General features: G+C 41.5%; 2 protein-coding genes across 3 annotated transcripts; one reads left to right on the top strand and one right to left on the bottom strand.

Annotated features, from left to right (window-relative positions):
* Window positions 1-233: 233 nt before the first annotated feature.
* aasdhppt (aminoadipate-semialdehyde dehydrogenase-phosphopantetheinyl transferase) lies at window positions 234-6,903 on the bottom strand. The gene is made up of 7 exons (XM_005474653.4): window positions 6,558-6,903; window positions 5,295-5,408; window positions 4,924-5,044; window positions 4,448-4,569; window positions 3,541-3,702; window positions 1,461-1,529; window positions 234-1,301 (listed from the first exon to the last, which is right to left on the bottom strand). The coding sequence occupies exons 1-7, from the start codon at window positions 6,699-6,701 to the stop codon at window positions 1,134-1,136; spliced, it is 900 nt and encodes a 299-aa protein (XP_005474710.1). The 5' UTR covers window positions 6,702-6,903; the 3' UTR covers window positions 234-1,133.
* A 114-nt stretch (window positions 6,904-7,017) lies between these two features.
* Window positions 7,018-16,874, top strand: msantd4 (Myb/SANT-like DNA-binding domain containing 4 with coiled-coils). Of its 2 annotated transcripts, none has more exons than XM_005474652.3 (5): window positions 7,018-7,284; window positions 8,677-9,404; window positions 10,051-10,146; window positions 10,238-10,519; window positions 12,504-16,874. In XM_005474652.3, the coding sequence occupies exons 2-5, from the start codon at window positions 9,297-9,299 to the stop codon at window positions 13,230-13,232; spliced, it is 1,215 nt and encodes a 404-aa protein (XP_005474709.1). In that variant the 5' UTR covers window positions 7,018-7,284; window positions 8,677-9,296; the 3' UTR covers window positions 13,233-16,874. The 2 variants fall into 2 exon arrangements, with proteins under 2 accessions (XP_005474709.1, XP_025753635.1); XM_025897850.1 differs by lacking the exon at window positions 7,018-7,284 and adding an exon at window positions 8,168-8,543.
* Window positions 16,875-17,485: the final 611 nt, after the last annotated feature.

The raw sequence follows: 17,485 nt of genomic DNA, 5'->3' as shown, positions 1-17,485 counted from the left end.
TATGTCATCAGTCATGGTTAGCATGCACACTGAGGTTTAGGTGTTCTATGTGTTATTAAAAACAACTTTATATATTGTAAAGCATTACTGGTGCCCTCACAAATGTGCAAGAGAATGTCATGTGCACATATACACCTGTGTATGACCTTGGATGCTGGTTTTCTAGTTTTCTCCTCTTAACACCAGAGAATATGGAAAAAATAGAGAATAAGAAAAGCAGCTGATCTGCAAAATTATTAAAGTTTATTTTATTTACATTTTACACATTTTAAACATTTGAAAATGACAAAAAAGTATTTTTTTTTATTTTGATCATCACTAATTCCCTTGTTAAACATATTTATTCTTATTTTTATCCAACACTTGGATGGAAAAATTTTGCTTCTGGATTTAACAGGAAGTCAGTGAAGTGAAATGGGAGAAATATGCTCTCTCTTTCCGGTTCCCTGTCAGTACTCACGCTGCAGCATTTTAGATCAACTCAAGGCTTTTCCAGGATAATGAATTGCAACAGTCTAGCCTTGAAGTAAAAAGGCAGGAAGTAGTTTTTCAGCATCACTCTGAGACAGGATGTTTCTAATTCTAGAGATATCGTGCAAACATATTAAAGCAGTCCTACATATGTTTGATATTTACATGGACATATATATCCTAGCTAAAAACCACTCCAAGATTCCTCACAGTGTTTCTGGAGGCTGAGGTAAGAATTAGGATTTATTCACAATTTCACAACAACTGACATCAACCTTTCACCAACCAGTCATGTGACCAGAAGTTGCTGGGTGGTTGCCAATCAGTTTCTAGTTTCATGAGACTGAAATCTGATACAGTGTGTAGGAAGAAAACAATATGCCATGTTGGATATATTGTGTGTCTGTGTATTGGGTTGGTGATTTTTGTAGAATTTCCTGTCTTTTTTATACTTATCAGAACTGAGAATCTAAAGATAGACGGTGTCAGATGCTGTCTAAGTTCTTAGGTCCTTTGAGACAAGCCTGTAAGTTCTGGCTTGGCAAATAAACTTGACAGGACGTGACTGGATTGGAGTCGAATACCAAAGCGACTTCAGTGTCAGTGTTTTTCTTCTTTGGCACTTCTGAAAGGTGTGCGTTTGTATGGCAGCTGAGTGTCGGCTATGTGGACGTGTGTGTATCCTTCTGTCTCTGCGGAGCTTCAGCCTTCATCTTGAAGCTATCCCAGTAGGCGGGGTCTTCGTCTGTTAGAGGCGAGGCCGAGCCGATGAGCTCGCTGAACGACAGCACGGTAAATGTGGTGGGCGGAAGAAGAGAAGGCGGACGAGGCTGTGAGGAACCGGGAAGAAAGTTTGTATTGTTTATCCTACAGTATGATAGCTACTCTTACTATTGTAGATTTGTCTTATAGGAATAAGTTGTTTTGTTTTTTTAAATCTATTCATTACAAGTTCACATTTTTTTAATGGAAAAGTTATGTTTCCTTACTGCAGGGCATGGGTTGTCTGCTGGTCCGAGTGCTACAGCAACATGATGATCAGCATCCAGTAAACTCTCCTGCAGAATGACACACAAATCCAAAAATATGCAGTCTGCATAGACTTTGGACCTTAACAAATCATTTTAGGACGTTTGGCACAAAAAAGGGCACATAGTAATGTCAATAGAGAGAAAATCAATAATTTATTTGAGTGGTGAGGAAAACTAAATTTTAACAGGCAGAAACCTCCAACAGGCTCAGTGAGGGGGCCATCTGCATCGATGCTTGAGGCAAGAGCAAAGAATAGGATAGCCAGCCAACAACAACAAAAATGCAGCAGTAAACACTCGGCAGGTTGGCGATGAGGCCAGTGATAGCTCATCGCTGCAGTTTCAAAGACTTGCTGAAAAGTTAGAGAGGAAAGGAGACAGAGGAAAAGCATGCGTGTTCACAAACTGCAGGGGAGATGTCACAAACTACTGACATGCAATAGTGGCAAACTGTAAATGCACTGAGAAAGAAAGGAAGAGGTGAAGTGACCATTACACCACAGCGTAGCTGGTTTACAGATGATTTAGGGTCACCTGATCCAGGCCTAATGATAAGCTTATCAAAGAATAAAGTATTTAAGGTTAACATTAAAGAAGAGAGTCTGCGTCATGACCTGGTTGTGTAGGAACGGAGCCTGACAGCTAAAGGCCTCCTGTGGTATTTTTGGAAGAGCCAGAAGTATAGAGCAAAGTGCTCTACTGGGTACTATTAGATCTTTAAGATATGATGGAGCTTGGTCGTTAAGGGTTTGTATGTGAGGAGAAGGATTTTAAATTCCTTAAATCTAGAAAATATGATCTCTTTATAGTTTCTCTTAGTGCTTTTAATGGAACATATTGGATCAGAGACATTTTGAGTGAGCCTGGTAAAAATCCATGTGCTAAGTCATCAGCAATGCTCTGTGACAGGATGTTCCCAATTTTAAAAGCTGTAATTTTTTAAGGGCTTCAAAGAGATGACCTAGATCATTGTGGTGTGTTGTGTACCAATATGTTCTTGCTTTAAATATTTGTAACTTAGTGCATGCTCTAGGGCAAAGAAAGGTACAGATTAATAGGGGGAGCAGAGCAATGGCAGAAAGAGGAGTTCTTTGCTCTGTGAGGTGCACTCCTCTAATCTTCAGTTATCATGTTAGGCAGGATGAAGAAACACTCGAGAGCCCCCCCCAATCGCAACCACTTGCATTTCCGCACGAGTCCACCTATGATTCTCTCTGAAGATGCTCTCAAGGGCATATTCACTGTGGAAATGTGCATCAAGGACCCCTCTGCAGAGCATCCAAGTCCTTTGAACCACTGTGTTAAACTTTCCTAAAAGCTGCTTCCAGCTTGTTTAATGCGATCCCAAATTATATGGAAGAAACCCCCTCGGAAGCTCGTGTGGAGCTCATCTTGCTTTGAGCTGCCCTGGTTTGTAAAACATTACTTAATATTAAAAACAAAAAACAAAAGAAAAACACACACACACACACACACACACACACACACTCATATTATCATCTTTGCACTTGAAACTAATCGGTCATCAGTTCTATTGCTGCATACAGTATTTCACTCTGTGTGGGAAGCAGCGATTGCTGAGGGCTACGTGGCTGGGAGGAAGAGAGTCTGCTGATAAATAATAGCTCAGAGCAGCTCATTTCCAAAAAATGTAAGAAACAAACACAGAATAGCTTATTTTTATCTGTGTGTGTGTGTGAACTGAGCAAACATTTGTGAAGTGTGAACTAGCACAGCACTGATGCATTCCTGACACAAGTGGAAAATCCAGAAAAATGGAGCAATTACCAAATGGCATAGCAACATTTTAAACCTGAGAATAAAACCACAGACTACTTGGAAGCTGATGAGACACAAAATGGACTGAATTGTTGAGCTTCTTCTCACAAAATTTGGGAAAGCAGTAAACATTGTGTTGTGTGTCTGCATACCAGACTTAAATCTGGCATTTTAATTTGATCGTGACCTCTAACATGCAAACCTCTAGGTTTTAACAACATCTCTGGACTTTTATTTTTCTTCACAACACCAGACTCACTTCAAATACCCAGTCCTCTTCTTCTTCCTCATCTAGATGCATCTTGGTCTGGCGCAGTACCTGGTCCTGTGTGAGCGGCTCAGACGGCAGGTGAAACTCCACCCTCTGCAGGTTGAAGCCCAGACCGGTGCCGATGGCTTTGATGAAGCTCTCCTTCAGGGCCTTGATGGAAAGGGAAGAAACCCGATCAGCTGCATGCAGAAAATGATGATCCGTGTTTATGCGTGTGTCTTCATGTGTGGGATGGTGTGTGTGTGTGTGGTGGTGGCGGTGGTGGAGGGTGTTTTGGCTAAGAAGAAACACCACTTAAAACCGCAACAGATGGGAGTTTGTGCACACATGTTTATCAGACTGCACACCAAAGGACATTGCGTGTCAGTGTGTGTGTGTGTGTGTGTATCCAGCCAAAACCGACCCTGCTCGACAGCCAATAAGCCACAATAACACTATTACAAGGCTAATCGCTATGGCAACCGTTGAGCTCTGCCATTAGTCAACAGTGTGGCGGTGATATCAGTGCTTGACGTCTCTGTGCCACCCTCTCAATCGCACAAAATCTTTACTTAGCTCCACTGTTGCTTTTGCTGACCATCTGTGTGTGTGTGTGTGTGTGTGTGTGTGTGTGTGTGTGTATTAGAGAGAGAGAGAGAGAGGGAGAGAGTGAGTGCATGCAAGAAAATGAGAGAGAAAGGAGGCAAAAACCAAAGAAAAGGAAATGAAAGCGCGCATCTCTGATGACAGCATGCCGCGATGCAGCAGGGCAGCGTTTGAGGAACAAATTTGCACATGTATGTAAAAAAAAATACAAGTGTGTGTCGCCTCAGAGGACAGTGGCAATGTTATGTTCTCCCTGTGCTTTCTTCTGTTACACACACAGCGCACAAGGTAGTATGGTTGCCATGGTTACCCAGTGGCGGTAGAACGCGGCGAGTTGCTGGTGCTCCGAGGCGGCTGATTGGATGGTGCTCCACTCGTGCGCTGTAAACTGACGAGTCATAATGCGGAAAAACTCCGGCACAGAGCTGCTACCTGGAGCGAGTGAAAGAGGTGCAGGGACAAAAAAAAATACAAAACCAAAACAGAAGGAGAAGAAAGAATGGATGGAAAAATATAAATGGGAGAATGAGGGAGGTGATGGAAAAGAAAAAAAGTTATATTCAAACACAGCCTCTTTTTGATGGAAGCGTTTCGCACATTTGATTTCTGTGGTCACACAGAAATTCAAATTTACACGCACAAACAGCCTTGGCCTTGTCAATACTATACACATATGATGCAGCAGCGACCCCTTGTGGTGGAACTTCATAGCTAAACAAGTCTAAAAATGTAGTCATTTCATATTTTGGCACAGGTTTATCCTAACTTGGGAACAACAGTGTTTACCTGGCATGGCGGTCTTCATGATATCCACCCCGACCTGCCTCCCCTGCTCTGCAGCAAGCACTGTGTAGTCCCCTTGGTGGGAGAGATTGAAACTCCAGGCCAGATCTGACTCTGAACTGACCTGTAAGGAGAAAGATTAGATGTTTGAATGTATCAAAATACATGAAGTCTGCACCGAGCTTGACAAAAATCCAGTATCTGGGCCACGCTGACCCCTCCCTGCACTGTGTTATAGATATATTTCTGGTGACTCTGATTTTTAGTTACTTGTGCTGGAACACTTATAGCTTAGTGAAATGACAATGCAGTGAAGTAAAACGCTCCAGTATATGCAGACCTTGAATTTTACGAAAAAAGGAAATGGAGTGAACCTTGACAGGTGTTGCCAGGTAAGGTTTGCCTCTGGGAGATCGCTCCAGTCTGATCTCTGACCATGGGATCCCCATCTTCTCACACACAAACCTCCTTAGCAACAACCGGCCAGCCTGTTGAGGCAACAGACACGCAAAGACAGTAGTATAAACTTTTCAGAATAATTAAGGGAACACTTGATGATAACAGCAGAATACAAAGTTTTATAAACTTTGGGGACATCACTCTGACCAGGTAACAAATATAAACTAATTTGATTGCTTTGGTGCAAATTAAAGTGACAACAGGTGTACTGGAAATGCAATATGCAACATATTAATGGCATTTCGGGTTGTAGCCACAGACTGTTGCTCTCTTCTTATACTTCAGTTTAGCTTTTTTTTACCAGTGTCCTTATCGCTGCTGGTAGTTTGAGACAGGCTGTCATGGCACTGTCTATCTTCACAGATAAGAGCAGGTTTGCACTAAGCACATGTGACAAGATGTGAAAAAATCTGGAGATGCCATGGCAAGTGATACGCTGCCTGAAACACCATCTGTGAAGAGAACAGGGCGCCCTGCCAGTTCTCTGGCAAGAACCTGTGAGGTAGGTCCCGCTAAAGGCCGTTAGGCCCTCATGCCACCAGAAACCTGTGGGAATAAACCGGCTGGGCGTCATTCTGTAGGTCTCTGCTTCTGTTCCTCTTTGCACTAAGTTCAATTCAATTTCATTTCATTTAAATAGTGCCAAATACAGAGAAAAGCCCAACAATCAGTCAATCAAAGGTCAGTGGATCAATCCAAATATTTATAGTATCGATACCAACGCCGGTATCAGTATCAGATAGATACAAGCACCATATGATCAATACTTGGTTTCTGTCCTCCAATTTCAGATGTAGGCCACGGAACTGTGTTAAATTATTTGTTTTTAGAAATTAAAAAAATACACCTCAAACATACACTGTGAAAATGTCTGATCCTTTTTGTGTTGACTGCCACATCAGTTTTATTTGTAGTCCTTTAGAGACAGGCAATTTTACATTCCAGGTCTATTCAAAATACATGGAAAGCTATGACGTGTTTTATTGTGTTAAGTAGGTAATGCGAAGAAAAGGAGCATCACAGTCACTTTGTGGTCATAATCATGACACACTGGTCTTCCCAACAGAAGTTAACTTTACAGATTTAAAGTATCGCTACAGGTATCGGCAACGCTGGCTCTTTGTTTACTTGGTTCCTGATCGATACCAAGAATCGGTAAAGTTTAGATTTGGACTCACCATAGCTGACTTTGCATCCTTGGCGAACACAAACTGCCCGATCCGATCTTTCTCCTCCCGCTGGATGCAGCGAGCGGCGAACAGCCAGTCTGACCTGCTCGGCGTCCACGATCCGCAGCGGAAAGCCCACCGGACGGAACCCATCTCCTCGCCCCCTGCTCCACCTCTGACATCCGAGCTCCTCCACCGCAACTTCGGGCTGCTCACGAGCTGCTAACGAGCTAAAGTCAGCGCGGCGTCTTCGAATGTAATGTTCAGAGACGTGCGGATTTTCGCACAGAGGTATCCCAACAGACTTTCCTGTTTACATTTCGGAGTTGACAGCGGTGCACATGCCCGGAAGAGCCCGGCGAGATTCAATGTCGTCATAAGTGGGCGCGGTGGAGGATTAACCAATAGGAGCGCTTAAAATGGCGCGTCAATGGCGGTACCTTCAAATGTTTCAACAACATTGGAAATACGACAACACTACGATTCAGTTTCAATAAATTACCCCCCCACCCCCGTGCAATACAGTGACAAAAGTAGAGACGATGTCCGAATGAGATAACACCAAATGCTTTTGTTTTATTTAGGTCTAAATGTCAAGTCTAAATCTCTCGAACCTTAAGCGTCTTTACAGCTTTGAAACCTTAGTGTCTCCCGTTTCAGACGGGGCTGTAAACGCAGCATTAAAATTGCATTTTAAACGGTGCTGTTTCATTTGCGGTTTTTCTGTGTGATTAAGGTGAGTTGTTTTTACTATTATTACCAGTGGTGTTTTATTGGAGGAGGTGACGAGATGCAGTAAAACATGAAATTTATGACTGTTCTGACAAAAATGTGCTGACCCTCTCTGGTTACTGATGCCTTGTAGTCATCGAAAAAAAAATAAAATCGTAATTTCAGCGATTTGGGAGGTTAAAGAGGGAAAAATGTTTAACCTTCGAGGTTTGTTCATTTATATATTTATTTTTGTTTACATACAACTAGGTCTTTCTTGTGTTCTTGTGCGATAAGGTAACGCATGCCAAATATGCTATTATCATTGTAAAATTCTTGTTACAACACATTATTGTCTGCTGATTATAGACAGATAGTGATACTCGCAGAGTATAGTGATGTTTGATGTGCTTCAGAGACACGTGAAGCATGAGCAGTGTTCCTATCCATCAGTATTCGTCATAGTTACGAGCGATCTCAGTATTTGCCTGTCTTTGAAAGGTGGCCTGTAGCTGATTGTCCAGCTCCAATCCAAAATTAGGGCAACTGATTTAAAAAAACAAACAAAACCCCCCCCCTCAGAGTAAATTAAAATACTCAACATGTGTTTTTTTTTTATCTATAAAAACGCCCCCCAAACTAACTCATTCCACTTAATATACAGATTGGTTCATAAGTATTTGTATTATGACGCAATCGGTCTAATTTTGCCTGTCCATGCCATCATGGTGTACTTTAAATCAAACACTCAAAATGTGATAGAATTACAGACTTTCATCATTAATCCAAGGGATCTAACAAAAGTACTGCATTAACTAAAGGTATACACAGTCTTTCAATTTTAGTGGCTCAAACGTAATTTGACTGACAAGAAGTTTTATGGCCAGCTGAGAGACAGTCATAACTTTAGGGTCTGCTAGGGCACATCACAAGAAAAAGAAAGAAAGAATAATTACACTGAACAGCCCCGCAACACCAAAAAGCCTGAAAAACCATAGAAAACAACTGAAGTGAATGATGACAGAATTACTTTCATAGTTAAGAAAAACTCCTTTATGAAATCCAAACAACTCAAGAACATTCCTGAGGAGGCAAAAGTATCATTGTCAGTTACAATAAAGGGACACCTTCATGAATGGAAATACAGAGGTCTCTACAGTAAGGGTCAAACCACTGGTTACACCGAACAACAGGAAGGCCAGATTGGATTTGACCAGAAAATACCCAAATAGAGGGTAGAGCTCTGAAGTGTACATGGGCATGTATGGCTGTCAGTGCAACCAGGTGACTAGTGTTTACTGATGATGTGTGTGAAGTGTACATGGCTATACTCTCTGCTCAGATTCCACTAAAGCAACTGTAGGTGGCTGTATAAACTAAATCGTGTTATCTGCTTTCTTTTTTGTCTTTTACACAGGGCTAAACAAGAAGGGCCAAAGAACACTTTCACCCTGTGATGCTTCTCTACGTGTGATATTACCTGGCAGCAGCCCATTTCAGGAGAAGTTGGACTGCAACCTGAAGCCTTCTTATAATATTAATAATAGCTTGTGTCTTATTAAAAGAAAAAGTGAACCCTCCAATCAAACTTGAGCAAAGCAGGAAAGGATTTGATGACTTATCCCTCCAGTCTACCAGATCAATGCATTTCTTTCCAGCTGGTATTGCTTTAACCCCCAAGCCTTAAATGTCCATACTTAGAGACCCCCAGGTGGAAAACTTTAAAGAAGCTGAGCCACGGAGGAATTCCTCCCCGGTGCAAACTGTTGTGCTGCTGAAGGACAGCTAAACTACAGCAAACTTCCACACTTCTCTCTATTTGAGGACTGAGTTTCCCTTTTACACTGAACTGCGACCTGTCTCTTTAAACCTCTGTTTCAGTCCTTTTCCTCTGATACCTTCTTCCATATCTGTGCCTCTCTTTCTCGTAACTTCACTCCTGTTTTTCCGGTTGTCTCTCTTGACTTGTTTTTCTTGCTCTCTACATTTCTTGGGGCTTCTGTCCCACTCCTTGCTGCCACACTGGATTTCCTGCAAATGAAGCACCTGAAGAGGAAGAGGAAGAGCAACTACAGCGTGAGGGAAACACAAACTCTCATCAGGGAGATCCACAAGAGGAGAGACGTGTTGTTCTCCAGACAGCAGGTGGAGATTATTTTCTTTTCTTTTCTTTTCTTTTCTTTTCTTTTCTTCTTAATTTTATCCACAGACAAATGCATACACAACTCTCTTTCCTCGGAAGCCTGAACCAAGGTGGGGAAAATGACAAAAACGGCAGCACAAACCATTCAGATAATTCTGCCGTCTCGCCCGCCTGTGTTTAGTCAGCTCCAATTTATATTGGTCTAAATTAAAACATCTAGAGGCTGTAAATAATGAACAAAACGCTGACTTCAAGGTTTGAACTGGTTACATTATCATTGCTGTCCACTAGAGAGCACCGACATGTCTGTTTTTCAGCTGCAGTATGTCCTGTGTGTTGCACCCTGGACACATTTCTGCTTATACATAACAGTCAGATTTTAATCTTCCTAATGAAATCAGTAGAAGAGGTTAAGAGGGTAGAGTTGAAAAAAACCAAACATTTAATAACTTCGTGCTGACTATGTCACATGTACACTCTGCCCCAGTGTTCGCTTTCTTCGTCCCAGTGACGAGAGGGTAATTATTTTCAATGGCACAGGAGGATTTAATTTGTGCTGTCACTTTCTTTTCCATTCAGTAAACTAGTGTCATATTATTTGCCTCTTTGAATGAAACAGTCTAACTGCTGGTCTTTCTTCTTTAATAGAACACAGCCATTAATGAGCTGAAGAGGCAGGCATGGGAGGAAGTGGCACAAGGTGTGAATGCCCTGGGAGAGGGGGAGCTACGCACTGCTGCCGAGGTGTGTTTGTCTCCATTCAGATCGTATCGTTGCTTCTGTGGGCCCAGTCGTGATTTTTCAAGCAGCCTTCCCTTTCTGATGTCCCGTGCAGGTGAAGCGTCGTTACCTCGACTGGCGTGCGCTTACGAAGAAAAAACAGCTGCAGACTGAGCTCTCTCTCTCTTCCTCGCCCCCCACTTTGGCCATTAAGACTGAGTATGAAAATTCCTCTCCAGAGCACGAGGCGCCTTCTTTGGGATCTGGTTGTGACCAGCTGCTTGACCTCTCGGGCTTTCCAAAGGACTGGCACTGCGACTGGCCGGAGATGGTGGCTCTCAGCGAGTCGAGCGGGCAGGCCGCGGGGGCACTGCCGGGAGTAAAGATGGAGGACGATGTCAGTGAATACAGAGTAACAGTGTGTGTGTGTGTGTGTTTCTTTCTGTAGAGTAGCCATCAAAGCTTAGAGTCTGTTAAATGACTTTTCATGTAAATGCGTACTGATTATTTTGTAAAAATATGCTCTTTAATACAGAGCTGCTAATATTATGAGAAGACAAACAGCCTATGTTGAAATTCAAGTGTTGCTAATGTGTAATTAGTCAAATTAATGTCCTCACCAGCCATTACTTAATACACATTATGCAGCTCAAGTGTCTCTAGTCAATCCAGGCTGTTGATTGTCCTCCTGCAGGTTCACAAGGTAGGGACTAAATTAAATTAAGCATGTGTTAATTAATTAGGATATAATTGAAGACTGACATTTAAATATCACTTTTCTGTGATTACATTAAGATCTGCTTTTAGATCAAATCTCACTGGTCACTGCTTCCTGGGTCCTGTCAAACAAAGTTCAGGTGTTACAGCAGCTAAAAAGTTAGTATATGCAGTATACACTATATAGTGTTCACTCATCTGCCTTCAAAAAGATATAAACTTGAGAAAAATCCCATTCTTAATCCATAGGGTTTAATATGATGCCCATCCAACCTTTGCAGCTTTTTCGGGTATCGTCTTAGAAGAGGAAGGGGCCATCCCCAAACTGCTCCTACAAAGTTTGGAGCATGAAATTGTCCAAAATGTCTTGTTCTTTTCACTATATTAAGGGGCCGAGCCCAACTCCTGAAAAAGAACACATCTCTGCTGATCTAGAGTCCAGTGCTGGTGTGCTTTACACCACTGCAGCCAGCGCTTTGCATTGCACTTGGTGATGTAAGCTTCATGGAAACCCATTCCATGAAGCTCTCTACACACTGTTCCTGAGCTAATCTGAAGGCCACATGAATTTTTGAGATCTGTAGTGATTTACTCTGCAGGAAGTTGGCGACCTCTGCGTACTATGCGCCTATGCGCCTCAGCTATGCGCCTCAGCATCCACTGACTCTCCTCTCCTCATTTTACGTAGCCTACGTAAAATGAGTTACCGTCGTTCCCAGTCGCTTCCGCTTTGTAATAATGCCACTAAAAGCTGACTGTGGAATATTTACTAATGAGGAAATTTCACCACTCGACTTGGAATTCAAAGAGCTCCTGAGAGCGAGCCATGTTTGTAGAATCAGTCTGCCTAGGTGCTTTATATAACTGTGGCCATGGAAGTGATCGGAACTCCCGAATTCAATGATTTGGATGGGCGAGTGAAAATTTTTTGCCAATATAGATATTTATGCATCTCAAAAATTCTCCAGTATTTTGTGTCTTTGGTTGATTTAATACTGCCTTATAATATAAAACTGCACCATATCTAGTATAGCGGTTCATATTATCAGCCAGAGAATCTGCAGTAATAAAAGAAGTGATGTTGGTTTATGTGCAGACCATGAAATAATCAGCTCAGCACATGAAACCATCAAATGTAGTCGCAGAGATTTAGTTTAAAAATAATTTGGGGATAAACTCTCAGCCAGAAATCCAGATTGATGACTCAGAATAGCTCATGACCGTATTTATTGCTGTATCATTTATATAAAAACAAGAAAATAACTCAGGAGAAATTAGGATCCCCCATTTACCTCAGTGCTCCTCGAGCGCATCTTTCTTTGGGTTTATTTGTGGAGGCTTGCTTCAGAGTCTCCTGTGAGAATTAAAAATAAGTGTGGCGTTCGCTTTAGTTATGCCGACCCAGAGGAGCTCCTCGTCCTGCTGATACCAAACACACATCCAAAAGGTAAGGTGTTGCTACAGTTGATGCACATCTGCAGGCCACTTTGCACCCCAGCTCCTCATTTTCATGCTGTCTGACTTAATCAATTTCATGTCTGCGATCACTGATGTCTGCAGCGTTCTGCGCTGAAAGCCTTGCTGCTGATCTCCCCACTGGTTATCCACATATGTGTGAAAATCTGTTAAATGATGACTGTCTCTCTCTTTCTCCTTCCCTCTAGCTGGACGGGGATGTGGGAGATGGAGAAATGGATGATGATAATATTCCCTCTCTCCTTTGTGACATCGAGGCACGTGTAGAGGGGCATGATACTGATGTTTATTCCCACAGTGACTTGGGCATACCCAGCCCCTCCAAGGATCCGACTTCCACCACCAGCAGAGATCTACTGCTGCCCGGTGGCCTGATGGGAATGCTGGGTGAACTCAGCAGTGATGAGAACATAGGAGCAGGGTTTCTGGTTGCTGTTGAGAAACATCGTCTGGAGCTAGAGAAACAAAGGCTGGCTGTGGAGACTGAACGCCTGGCGGTGGAGAAAGAGCGGCTATTGGTGGAGAAAGAGCGACTTCGTCAGACAGAGGTGGAGAGAGAGCGGCTGCAAATAGAGAAGGAGAGGTTACAGGTGGAGAGAGAGAGGCTGAGGCTCATGCGTGTTGGCCAATCAGAGTACGTCGACTCTTCTTTTAACCTGCCGCCGCAACAAGCCCCGGTGCTTTCCTCTCGTTCGTCCTTATCCTCAACTCATGATGGACAGAGGGAGAAGGGAGTGTCGGCGGCTGACTTGGAGGCAGTGAAGTTAAACCTGGAGAAGGAGAGACTGCAGCTGGAGAAGGAGAGACTGCAGTTCATCAAGTTTGAGGCTGGCAGGCTGCAGATTGAGAGAGAGCGCCTGCAAGTGGAGAAAGAGAGAATGCAGCTCCACAAAGACCATTTGTCAGTAAAAATCTGATAAGAGTGAGAAAAAGAGGGTGGCTGAGAAGGGTGAATAAATTAGATGTCTCCAGATTAGTATTGGTACTAGCAGCAGATTTGTCACAGACATACTGTCTACGTTTGGTGCGAGACGCTTTAATGATCTTTCCTAACTGGCCAAGAAGAAGCCCGAGAACAGTGCCTTAGGATGTAATATTTGTTCGGCACAATCAGCTTCCAAATGCAACAACTGTTGGCTGATGTTCAGCACTCTAGTTCACAGAAATGTGCAGTAGAAGATGTTTAATAAATACTGGGCTGTTAGTGCAATTAATCTTTATTGGTGCAGAAATATTTAAGTATATATATGAAATAGTGCTATTGTACTATAACTCCTATAAACCTTAACCCTTGCCATCTATTACTGAAAAACAAATAGTTCAGTCACACTACAGTCAGCATATAATGGTTATCTCCTTGCATCTAGGAAAAATGGTGGTTGCCTTATGATTACATTGAATATTTTGCATTTGGTAAATAACTGCAAATAGCTGCGACCAACTGCTCACACAGAAGGTAAGCGCTCAACTCCATCTACCTCTGGTTGGCCACTTTTGGTTGCAAGGTGATTGCACAGGTCACTTAGTGGGAGGCAAATGATTTTCTTCATACTATCGGACCTGGGCCGACTGCAGTCAGTCTCAGACAGATTGATGAAGGTTTGCAAATAGTTTATAAACTAATGTACAGATGCAGAAAGAATGCCAACAAGTTCACTCAGTCTGATGCGTCCCTTTGTATCCCTTTGAAAAGTGGTCTATTCTGGTTAGATTTCTATATAAACGCAGCACTATTGAGCACTTGTGTCATCGATCCATTGATCTATAGATCCATTGATCCATCCATCTTCTTCCACTTATTTGGGGCTGGGTCGTGGGGACAGCAGCCTAAGCAGAGAAGCCCAGGCCTACCACACCGAGATGTTCCCAGGCCACCTGAGAGATATAATCTCTCCAGTGTGTCTTGGGTCTGCCCAAAGGTATCCTCGCGGCAGGACGCCAACACCTTGCCTGGTTGGGTGTAGTGTTCGTTGGGTAGCCTCAGCCAAGAGGACTGATCCCCAGTTACTTCTGTCATTTTGAAGTTAAATCACCATGTTACAGCAACTAAACCACCAATTGTGGAGGAATTTTTATGTCATATTTGGACTGTGAATGTAAGTAGTGATTGTGAATTTCTGTTTAATGTGAATTTTTGTGTATGTAGAGGCTCACAGATTCACAGTTTTCACCAGTTTCTGACAGTTAATCACAGATTCTGTTAATTCAGTTATAAATTGACAGCAGACTGACTCTGTTCTCTTGCTTTTCTTTTTGCTGTCTTGACGTACCAAATTTGCTCTAAAGATGGCACCTGACTGCGTGCAGACATGGTCCCTGTCAGTCATTTCAAAGGCAGCAAGATTGCATGTTCATTGCACACGGTCACAGTAATTTGGGGCGTTCTGCGGTCTCCAACCACCGTTTTCTCTAGTGTGACTGTAACAAAAAGCACACAACTTTTCTTGTACAGAAAAATTTTAGTTCGCAGAAGACAAACACGATTGACAATAATATTTTAAGTTGATATCTCACCTTTTCACAGACTTTTAGATACTAATATCACTACCACTGAGCCAACACGAGTCACACCACAACCCTGAAACTGAGAAACCTAAATGGAATTCAGCCATTGCTAATTTTATATACCGCACACCTTTCTTCTTCCTGCTCATGTCAGGAAGGACTTTGCAAGATTTGTAAAGGAATTCCTGATCAGCAAGTTTGATGTGCATGCTAAAAAATACTGAAAGTGAAGTAATGAAAGTTTTGCTGTAAACATGCTGTAAAGTATTACTGGCTTTGAAGACTGTACTAAAAGCAGTGTCATCTGTAACATCAATGACACCAAACACAAGCTTTTATATTGACATTTAATAATAATAGTCATCATAAATATTGTTAGTTTTTCCTAATGTTAGATATTTTTTTGTTATGTTCATTTATATTTGACATTCAATCATAGTATGAATATATTATTATATAAAACTAAAGTCTACGGAGCCCAAATTCATGAAACTTTCTTTGAACACGGGCAAAGAAAATGTTAAATATCTGGGTATAGGTCTGGGTTAATTAAAATAACAAAATCTGGGTATTGGACTTTGTGGAGAATGCATTACAAGTGCATCTTTTTAAAATATTTTCCAGAAATTGTGACTTTTTGCTAAAATACTTGTTGATAAAGAGAAATTCAACTTCAAAAATTGTGGTTCTCAGAATGAAATAAAATCTGTTTTACATCCAGATCCCAAAGTGCTGCTTCAGATGATTAAGCTGTGAGGGCCCTTTCATGCCTTTATGCATAACGGTAAAAGAGAATAATAAGAAAAAATGTAAAAGTTTTTGACTCTTCTGCACTGATGCTCTTTAAGAAGGGACAATTGCTGAAACGTCCCTTATGCGCAACTTTTGAGGACTTTACTAAATCTGATGTAACCTGGTGACACTCATGCAAATGTTTATCTGTGTCCCATCTTTACTAAACAAAAGACAGTTTGAGGTGAAAGTGAAACATTTAAGTTCATAAGAAAGACCTTTATTATCACCCGAGGGCTTACACAAACAAAGACGCACGCATTCAAAGCGAGGTGGTCGAGGCAGACGGCTCAAATCACAAAAGGCTAGTTTACTTCTCAGTCCCATGGTTTATACACGTCTCTACTTGAGAGATGAAAGCCTCATTCAAAAGGCTCTGCTTTATCTTTAGACGTGCTCTGAAAATCCACTGTATTGATTCAAAGAGTCCCTCAGCACTGAAGTCATACATTGAGTCAACTGACTGCTGTCTAGACTGTGTGAGCGTATTAGAAACATGGCCAGAGGTGAGGACAAAAAGCAATACAATATTTCCTTCCTGATATCGTGTTAACTTTACTTGACCTTATTCAGTGATGCAGCCCATTAAATCAGGTTAACAGATATTACACATTTATAACCTTTCTGAAAAAAGAAAAAGACATAAAAGTGAGGGAGAGCTGTTAGCGTTGTGAAGGTAAAACGCTGTCCACAGACTGAGATGCCCGCAGGTCCTGTGGCAGACTGTTTCACAGGTGGCGAGGATAAAAACTAAAAGCTGCCTGCCCAGAGGTCACAGAGCTCACTACAGCTCAAAGATCTGTGTCCAAGGATTTCAGGGGTCTAATACCTTAAAATCAGCTGTTTCAAGATTTGAAAAACAGCGGATGGACTTTAGAGGTAATCTCAGATTTTTCTTCTCAGACTTGCTGTAAGAGCTCTCGTTGGCAGTCTATAAAAGAGAGAAGAGGTATTACCAAGCCAATCTGATTAGTAATGAAAGTGAACATTCTGCCCGTCTAGTCCCATTCTAACCCATCGTTTTATAAAATTCCTTTAAAGATAAAATGCTTTGTGACTGTGCACTGAAAGCCAAAAAAAGTGCAAAAACATAAATTTGGTTTTGTTTCTGAGACACGATGAGTCATGTAAGTAATTATAACCCTGATCTGATGAGGTGCTGATTAAACCTAATGTGCTGTTTTACTGCATATTCTGATATTTCTATTGGAGTGGATGCATAATTTAATAAAAACCCTTGTCTTGTCAAGATAAATTTGCTTTCAACATGTTAGTTGGATAGAAGAGCATGAGTGGAAGATCCGCTTTGTACAACAGTTGATTGTCAGTCACTTAAAACTGGTTGGTGTCTGCTGTTCCTCTAATGTGAGAGAAATCAAGGCTTTTCGGGTCATTCCATCTAAATCCATCAAATGAAAAAGAAAAAAAATCCCACTTGATGTGCATAAATTTGTCTAAAAAAAAAAAATTGAGAGTTAGAGACACAGTTCTTTATTTTTTGTTCGTTTTTACTGTGATTAGGTTTCCAAAAAATAAATTTAAAAAAAGGTATTAGATGATTTTTTTGAGGGGCCATTTTAAAATTCTATTATCTAAAAAACTATTTGAGCTAGGTCCTGTATTATTATTATTATTATTATTATTATTATTATTATCATCATTATTATTATTATTATTATTATTATTATTATTGTTTTCATAACAAATATCTGGTAGGCTACTATGGCTCTGCTAATATAGACCAGAAACCATAGTGTTGCAGGGAGGCAATATTTTTTTATATATTTTATTTAGAGCTTCTCACATGCATGAATGCTGTTACTTTTTGCAGTCAACTGCATATCTGAAATCTCCCTTCAGCAGCTTCTTTATA

The sequence above is a fragment of the Oreochromis niloticus genome, linkage group LG14 (assembly GCF_001858045.2).
Source record: "Oreochromis niloticus isolate F11D_XX linkage group LG14, O_niloticus_UMD_NMBU, whole genome shotgun sequence".
Lineage (NCBI taxonomy): Eukaryota > Metazoa > Chordata > Actinopteri > Cichliformes > Cichlidae > Oreochromis > Oreochromis niloticus.
Note: the sequence above shows the minus strand (reverse complement) of the source record. Positions and strands in the feature narration are given on the sequence as shown.